This window comes from Nicotiana sylvestris, chromosome 4 (assembly GCF_000393655.2).
Source record: "Nicotiana sylvestris chromosome 4, ASM39365v2, whole genome shotgun sequence".
NCBI lineage: Eukaryota > Viridiplantae > Streptophyta > Magnoliopsida > Solanales > Solanaceae > Nicotiana > Nicotiana sylvestris.
In genome coordinates, this window is record NC_091060.1 from 173,848,374 (window position 1) to 173,857,588 (window position 9,215).

Consider the following 9,215-nt stretch of genomic DNA (forward strand, 5'->3'; position numbering starts at 1 on the left):
TGTTAACTAGTTTCATGCGCTGATCATGTAAGAAATATGTACAAAACAATCAAGTCACTTATTTAGAGGAAAATTGCAAGAAGGTTCTTATAGTAAGTATAGAGTAGTAACCTAAATAGACAAATCAGAGCTATGACAGGTTATATTAATGATAGTGTATAACAATCCCTTACTGTTAATTTATACTCCATGTGACATTATTCTTTATGAGAATAAGTTATATATACCATCAGAGCAAGAAAAAAATCATACTATCATATCATTTTTACCTCATGTAGTAGGTAACTTGTCTTATTTTCAAGACTTCACATCCTATATTTTTAGGAGGCTTGCCTCGGTATCATTTGGATGACCTAATTACGAGAAGAAAAAAATCTTTATACCGACGGCGTACATAACTTAAAAGTTTTTGCAAATATTTTTTATATACCATTTCTGTATAATTTTCTGAATAATAAAGTTAAGGAAAAAAAAAAGTAGTATCTATGAAGAAAAGTAAGTAAATACCATGAAACTAACTTTTTCCCGGATGAGTATAATGTATGTGCCTTACAATATATATTTCTTACACCACCAAGAATGAGACTTGAACTTAGACATTTGAATGGTAGTTGATGTGCCGATAAACTAAAGATGTCGAGAATACAATGTTTATGAAATAATTGCGAAAATATTCTCTAAATACGTGCAGCCAAGCAGCATTATTTATGTTAATTATGCGCTAACAAATACATAATAAATCGATTACAATAAAAAGGAAATATTAGCTTTCCGAAATTAAGTGTATATATAAATACCACGGGAATCAAATTCCTATTGAGACTGAAAATAAGTACTAAGTGATATATCGAAACTTATTAGAACAAGAGAGATCTTTGACACATGCATTTTAATAAAATTTTACTGTACTTTTAAGGTACCAAATTATATATTCCTTGCATGTATCAATTGAACTGTCATGTTGGAAAGCACCCATGCACGACTCATACACCCAAAAAGAAATTAAAATAATTAAAGAGAGATACGAAGTCCGAGAATAGCTCTTTTCGCTCCATCAATTGAACTGTCATAGTTAGTAGGGTAAAAAAGTGAATTAAGTTATTGCTGAAAATGTTTTGTGTACTCAAAACAAACAGTACGTATCACCATGTTTGTTTTCCTAAGAAATGAAAAAACAGCCCCTCCAAATGAAAATTTTGTATACTATTAAACAATATTCCTCCCGTCTCAATTTATATGAAAATTTTCAGATTTCGAGAATCAAACGAATCAATTTTGACCGTAAATTCAGGCAAGCAATCTTTAAATATTTTTAAGTAAAATTTGCGTATTAAAAAATACGTGAAAAAATAGTATACTATAAGACACAACAATTACCAATTCAAAATTCTTAAAAGCCATATGAAAAATTCACAATAACAAAACAAAGGGAATATAGGGTGAGTTTGATATGAAAGAAAATGTTTTCCATGGAAAACATTTTCATAGAAAATATTTTCATAGAAAATATTTTCATCGAAAATGAGTAGTTTTATCACTTATTTTTCCTTGTTTGGTTTGTGAGTGAAAAACTTTTTTCGGAAATTTTTTTCTAGTAATTAGTTAGAGAGTACAAAATATTTTTTAGGAAAATAATTTTTTATTCTACTCTCCTCGCACCCCTTCCCAAGTCCCCATGTTTCTTGTGCCCCCGGCACAGTACAATACGAGACGATGGAATGCAATGGGATAGATGGTAGAGGGCTGTATGCACCCCCCCCCCCAGAAATATCCAATGTTTTAAGGACTCTATTTTCTTCAAGAATGTAATTATTCTTCTAAAAGTTCAAACAAACCCAAAGGAACTAATGTGTTGCTTTACTTTTTTACGCAAAAATAACGTTGGAATTTGTTCTCCATAACTAAAAAAATTCTCTTCTTTTGGTTGAAAAAGAAAGTGTTCTTTACACAACATGAAAATAAAGTACTCATTTTGTTGAAATGGAAGAAATTAAAATACATTTTCTAAATCATGAAAAGAAAATACTCATTTGTACTTCGAAATAAAAGAAAATACTTTTTACTACACCATTTTGTTGAAATGAAAGAAAATACTTTTTCTACATCACAAAAATTTGGGGTGGGTTGGTGTTAAGATGAGAAGGGTGGGTAAGATTGGAAAAAAAATTGGAAAATAATTTTCCTTCTCTTGATAGGGAATTCACGAGAAAAATAATATTTTCCAAAATATTTAAACCAACCAAAAATTAGAAAATTGAAAAACATTTCCGTAAATTGTTTTCGTTCGTACCAAACTTATAAATTAATTTCTTAAATTACTATGAAGGAGTAAAATTTCTTAAATGCAGACTCTCAAAGGCAACACCACGCAGTGTAATCAAACACTTTTACAAGGAGAGATAACTGAATGAGTTGACTTTCAGTTTTTGTTTAATTATTGGATATGGCGTTGAAAATCCTTCAAATATTCCTAAGCTCTATTTTGCATTAAGAAATATCATACAAATATTCTTTCATCAACAGATAAACCGTCACCAAATAGAATTATATTTGCAAAAACTATTATACTTACTTCTCGTATTCCAGATTTCCAACAGTATATAAAGGATACAACATCTCATACTTTCATAACACTTTCATCCTCTCCTCAAAACTCAATTCCTCTGTTTCCTTTTGACGCAATTATTTCTCGAAACCAAACAGGAAAAAGAAAAAGAAAAGAATCTATAGCTCATGACGACTAGAAAAACAGCCGTTCATTTTTCCGTTCTTTGGCAGCTGCCTCTGCTTCTGCTACTATCATGTCAGTCGAACTTGACTTATGCAGCAGGTGGCAAATGGCAGCTATTAATGTCCAACATTGGCATTTCAGCCATGCACATCCAACTCCTCAACAACGACAGAGTTATAATGTACGACCGTACTGACTTTGGCCCATCCAACATCTCATTGCCCGATGGCAAATGTCGCAACAACCCTAATGACCTCGCCTTGAAAGTCGATTGCACTGCTCACTCTGTCGAGTACGATGTTTCCACAAACTCTGTGCGTCCCCTCATGGTCCAGACCGATGTATGGTGCTCCTCTGGCTCCGTCAACTCCGACGGTTCTTTGGTCCAAACTGGTGGTTTCAACGACGGTGAACATATGGTTAGAGTAGTCAAACCATGCAGCACTTGTGACTGGCAGGAAATGGGAAATAACCTAATTCAGAGTCGATGGTATTCCACCAATCATATTCTTCCCGATGGAAGGCAAATTATCATTGGTGGTCGTAAGGCTTTTAACTACGAGTTTTATCCCAAAACTGCTTCAACCAACAACGTATTTAGCCTACCCTTTCTTCAGCAGACTAATAATCCTAGAGAAGAGAACAATCTTTTCCCGTTTGTTTTTCTCAATGTGGATGGAAACCTATTCATTTTCGCCAATGATCGAGCTATCTTGTTGGATTACAAGACGAACACGGTTGTGAAAACATTTCCACAAATACCGGGTGGCGACCCAAGAAATTATCCAAGTTCGGGTTCTGCAGTTCTTCTTCCATTAAAGAACTTGAGGTCACAAACGGTCCAAGCTGAGGTTTTGGTGTGTGGTGGAGCACCGAGAGGATCATACCCCAAAGCGGACAAAGGTGAATTTTTGGGTGCATTAAACACGTGCGGGCGAATTACAATTACCGACCCGAATCCACAGTGGACCATGGAGACAATGCCACTAGCTCGAACAATGGGCGACATGGTAATTTTACCAAACGGAAATGTCTTGATCATCAATGGAGCTGCATCAGGCACTGCTGGATGGCAAATAGCTAGGAACCCGGTCCTGAGTCCAGTAATTTATCGACCCGATAACCCATCAGATTCTAGATTCGAGGTACAAAACCCGAATGCCATACCTAGAATGTACCACTCAACAGCGGTTTTACTTCGAGATGGTCGGGTTCTTGTTGGTGGTAGTAACCCAAATGAACTTTACAATTTCACCGGAGTTCTTTTTCCAACAGATTTAAGCTTGGAGGCATTCTCACCATCCTATTTGGATCAAGAATCTGCTAATTTGCGACCACGAATCATTTCTCCTGCTTCCCATCTTAAATACACGTATGGTCAACGTGTTGACATTCTATTTACTGCGTCGGGATTACTAAATAGAGATTTGGTCAAAGTAACGATGGTTGCACCTGGGTTTAATACACATTCATTTACTATGAACCAAAGAATGTTGGTACTTCCAAGATCTGGAATGGTAAGACAAGTTGGAAGATTTGTGTATCAAATCAGTTGTGTGTTTCCAAAGTCGGGTATATTTGCACCACTAGGTTACTATCTTCTATTCGTGGTTCATCAGGACATCCCGAGCGAGGCAATTTGGGTCAGGATCCAGTAACCAAATGATTTGACTCTACAAATGTCTTTTTTTTTCCTTCAGAATTTTCTTTTTCTTCGTAGCTAGTGTATGTGAGGACTTGTTTTGATATTTACAAGTTTGTCATTTTTATAATAAGGTCATTGGAAGTATCCTTTTCTTATTCCTGGAAAGGTTGTAAAGCAGACAATTGGCTTGTTTTGTAATATTGAAGATATTCCATATATTTGCTTTCTGATTCTGACGGTTTTCACGGACATCATTTTTAAAGAATTCAGAGAAAAAATCTTCGTTGATACTAAATGAAGCAATGCGATTACAGAAGGATTAAAATTGAAACTGACAGAGGTAGAAGAAGCCAAAGAGAAAAAATCGATAGGTTCTTATTTTGAAAAGATGGAAATTTTGAAGAGCGGAGAGAGAGGCGAAAAGAAAAAAAATAAACGGCCTATAACTTTTAGAAAAGACAAATTAATTAGGAAAAAAGTTAATAACCTGCAGGTTATTGTTCTCTAAATCGTACATATTGAGAGAAAAAATTCTACACAGTCGACCCACACGTTTCTCTAACAATTATTGAACTCGTATGTTTTAAAATTCTTTTCCTATTTACTCGTGCAATTTAAAGTCAAACAAAGGAATTCAATGAATCAATTTGAAAGGGGATGTCATGTTTAATTTGACTTCTTGTTTGTTTTTAACAAAAAAATAATTAAATTACTAAATAAAAAGATTTGATGTTTTGTCCATATCCACTTACATTTTTAGGCTAAGTCCACTTACATGGTTTTATATTGTCAGAACATTGCCACCCCCACCCAAAAAAAAAAAAAATACAAGGCGGTTTAAAATAAAAAATTGTCAGAACACTATATATGCATGAGCTAGCTATAATCAGCTGAATAAAATGTGAATTATTTTAGATAAAGAGAGATTTTACACTGAAATAACTTTGGCAAGTGTCGTATGGTTTTTTCTTCTTTCCAGTATATGTCATCCGCAGAAGGCAACTCCCACCGAAATCTGAAAATAGCCATTTGCTGGCTTTTCCTCATTTGCAAGGAAGAAAAGTTAAGTATATATTCTTGGTTGAAAACCCAACGCTTTATATGAATTTCTTCGTTGACAGGCTTTAAATTGAATTCAGTTTTCTTTTTCTTGTAAAGAGAAGCCTTTAAAAAAAGTTGTGAATATCATCTACTAGTATTAATTAACATGGCAAGTCATCAATCTAAGTCTTTTATTATATATTGCAATAGATTGGAATACCTTCAAAATCGTCAATGTTACAAAACAAGCCAGTTATCTGCTTACAACTTTTCAAAGAAAATTAAGGATGTGCTTCGCTAGCTCAATCCAAAATAAGTCTCTGCATAGTCAAATCTGGTTAGTGGATCCTAACCCAAATTCCCTCGCTTGGGATATCTTGATGAACCACAAATAACATATAGTAACCAGGTGGTGCTAATTTACCCGATTTTGGAAACACCAAACTGACTTGATAGACGAATTTTCCAATCAATCTTACATCTCCACTTGAAAGTACTAGCATTCTTTGGTTCATAGTAAATGAATGTGTATTAAATCCGGGTGCAACCATCGTTACTTTGATCAAATCTCTGTTCAGTAATCCAGAAACAGTAAACTGAATGTTAACTCGTTGCCCATACTTGAATTTATGGCGGGAAGTGGGAGAAATGATCTGTGGTCGCAAATTAGCAGATTTCGGATCCAAATAGGATGGTGAGAATGCCTCCAAGCTTAACTCCGTCGGAAAGAGTACTCCTGTGAAATTGTAAAACTCATTTGGGTTACTACCACCAACAAGAACCCGACCATCTCGAAGTAAAACAGCTGTTGAGTGGTACATTCTGGGTATGGTATTCGGGTTCTGTACCTCGAATCTAGAATCAAGTGGATTATCAGGTCGATAAATTACAGGACACAAGACTGGGTCCCTACCAAGTTCCCATCCAGCAGCGCCCGCGGCAGCTCCATTTAGGATCAAAACATTTCCATTTGGTAAAATTATCATATCCCCCATTGTTCGAGCCAGTGGCATGGTTTCCATTGTCCACTGTGGATCCGGGTCGGTAATTGTAATCCGGCCACAAGTATTTAATGCACCCAAAAAGTCACCTGTTGTTGCTTTGAGGTATGACCCTCTTGGTGTTCCACCACAAACCAAAAACTCAGCTTGGATCGTTTGTTCTTGCAAGTTCTTTAATGGAAGAAGAACTGCAGAACCCGTACTTGGATAATTTCTTGGGTCGCCACCAGGTATTTGTGGGTACGTTTTCACCACCGTGTTCGACTTGTAATCGAACAAAATAGCTCGGTCATTGGCGAAAATGAATAGATTTCCATCTACATTGAGAAAAACAAAAGGGTAAAGATTGTTCTCCTCCATAGGATCATTAGTCTGCTCAAGAAACGGCAGGCTAAATACGTTGTTGGTTGAAGCAGTCTTGGGATAAAACTCGTAGTTAAAAGCGGCACGACCGCCAATAATAATTTGCCTGCCATCTGGAAGCATATGATTGGTAGCATACCATCGGCTTTGAATTAAGCCATTTCCCATTTCTTGCCAGTCACAAGTGCTCCTTTTACCTGTAATGCACGGTTTGAAAACTCTTACAACGTTTATACCATCGTTGAAGCCACCAGTTTGGACCAAAGAACCATCGGACGTGGCGGAGCCAGAGGAGCACCACACGTTGGTCTGGACCATGAGTGGACGTACAGAGTTGGTGGTGACGTCGAATTCTACAGAGTGAGCAGTGCAGTCAACTATCAACGCGAGGTCATTAGAGTTGTTGCGGCATTTGCCATTGGGCAATGCGATGTTGGATGCGCCAAAGTCAGTACGGTCGAACATGACGACTCTATCGTTGTTGAGGAGTTGCATGTGCATGGCTGAAATGCCAATGTCGGACATCAGTAGCTCCCACGTGCCACCAACCGCAGCGTTAGCTGAGTTGTGGTGAAATGGTAGTAGCAGAATAAGCACAGGCCACTGCCAAAGAAAATTGGATAAAAGAATAACTGCTGTTCTAGTCGTCATTGGCTGTTTTATTTTTCTTTGTTGAGTAGGCTAGATATGGTGTAGAGGCTGTATTTTTCTAAGTGAGAATGTATATGGTTAAGCGAAGTGATGATTTCCTTTATATAGTGTCTCGATAGGAAATGAAGGAGTAGTACAAAAGCTAGCAATGGTTTGCATAAATAAATATTTTACTATACGTACCATTAGTAGGATAGGATTAAACTCTTTTAATTTAAGACTACTTTACAGAGCAAAAGCAGTGTTATATCAACTAGTAGAATGGAAAGAACATACTCTAAATTACGAACAACAGGTGGAATAAAGTGTAGGAGAAAAAGTGCACGTGTGTGAAAGATGGAGCAAAAAGTCGTGGGTGCTTTTTTAGCATTACAGGTAATTGATGCATATATACAAGGAATATATACGAGTTGTATACTTTATACTAATCACTTTTAACCTGGTCGAATATTATCATCATTAAAAAAATAAAACTTAACAGAAATAGAAAAGTCCATAAAATTTTATTAAATGGATTTGTCAAAGATCTCTCTCAGCCATTTGTTCGTTGATTTGATATCAACCATGCTTACTTGTTTTCGCATTTGATATGTTGATTGATTATATGGAATGTATCAATATATTTAAGGTGGAATATATTATCAATCCCTTAAACTTATCAGAATATTTCATTTAGACACTTGAAATTGAGCATCTGAACACATAGTAAAATGTTCGTGATAAAGTGTTCATATTAGACACTTGGTGCTCAATTGGGACTGACCTTAATTCGAATATTTAAATGAAATATGCTAACAAAATTAAGGGGATGTAAATGTACTCTATTTGCTGTATTTTCCTTTTACTTTTAGCACAAATGAATAAAGCTGATCAACGTATATATATATATATATATATATATATATATATATATATATATATATATATATATATATATATATATGTATATATATAACATAAATAAATGCTGCTCGACCACATGTAATGGAGAGTATTCTCGCAATATTAATATTGAAAACAACAATTGTATTTTCCAGGCTTAATTAGTGGAATCAGTATATCAATTACCATTTGTCTGATCACAAGCATACATGAATTGATTTTGCCTTCGTTTCTGCTAATTCTTTTCAGTTTGTTCCCAGCTTATGGTACGCTTACGCTATGTCATATTAATTCTTTGTACTCTAATTAAAAGCGCCCAATTAGTTGCCGTAAAAGACAGAGATAAAATTGAGCTCAGACGCGCTCTAATGGAGGAAAATCAGTAAACTCGGCTAAGAGAGAAAAGATAAAGGAGAAGTGAGAAGCTTCGAAAAGCATAAGTGGGAAAATGTAAATTGAATGTTTCATCTTACAGAGAATGTCCAAAAACCCTATATATACACGTGAATTGTCTTGCCCACTCATTTGACAGCTGGCAACAACTGTTCACTAACTAACAACAACTTACAATCATTAACATCTAATATCTACTAACAAAGCTAACTAACTGGAAAAGAACTAAGAGGAAAATAGGAAGAAAATAAATACAATGTGTAACTAATAACTAATCTCAATATCCCCCCACCCCCTCAAGTTGGAAGGGAGGAATGCACGGCCAACTTGCTGAGTAGATTTGAATATTTGATTCCAGTTAAGTATTTAGTGAAGATGTCTACGAGCTGCTCATTGGTAGATACATGGTGTAAAGAGATCAATCCCTATTGCAGCTTGTTTCTAACAAAATGGTAGTCAACTTCTATGTGTTTTGTGCGCTCATGAAACACTGGATTTCTGGCTATCT

The 9,215-nt window shown here is 35.6% G+C and overlaps 2 protein-coding genes across 2 annotated transcripts; one reads left to right on the forward strand and one right to left on the reverse strand.

Moving 5' to 3' along the window:
- Nucleotides 1-2,653: 2,653 nt before the first annotated feature.
- Nucleotides 2,654-4,546, forward strand: LOC104243521 (aldehyde oxidase GLOX1-like). The gene has a single exon (XM_070171645.1). The coding sequence runs from the start codon at nucleotides 2,734-2,736 to the stop codon at nucleotides 4,387-4,389; it is 1,656 nt and encodes a 551-aa protein (XP_070027746.1). The 5' UTR covers nucleotides 2,654-2,733; the 3' UTR covers nucleotides 4,390-4,546.
- A 1,099-nt stretch (nucleotides 4,547-5,645) lies between these two features.
- On the reverse strand, nucleotides 5,646-7,528 carry LOC104243522 (aldehyde oxidase GLOX-like). The gene has a single exon (XM_009798722.2). The coding sequence runs from the start codon at nucleotides 7,430-7,432 to the stop codon at nucleotides 5,756-5,758; it is 1,677 nt and encodes a 558-aa protein (XP_009797024.1). The 5' UTR covers nucleotides 7,433-7,528; the 3' UTR covers nucleotides 5,646-5,755.
- Between the last annotated feature and the right edge of the window lie 1,687 nt (nucleotides 7,529-9,215).

Coding starts and splice junctions, on each gene's coding strand:
- LOC104243521 (XM_070171645.1), top strand. CDS start 2,734: ATGACGACTAGAAAAACAGCCGTTCATTTTTCCGTTCTTTGGCAGCTG.
- LOC104243522 (XM_009798722.2), bottom strand. CDS start 7,432: ATGACGACTAGAACAGCAGTTATTCTTTTATCCAATTTTCTTTGGCAG.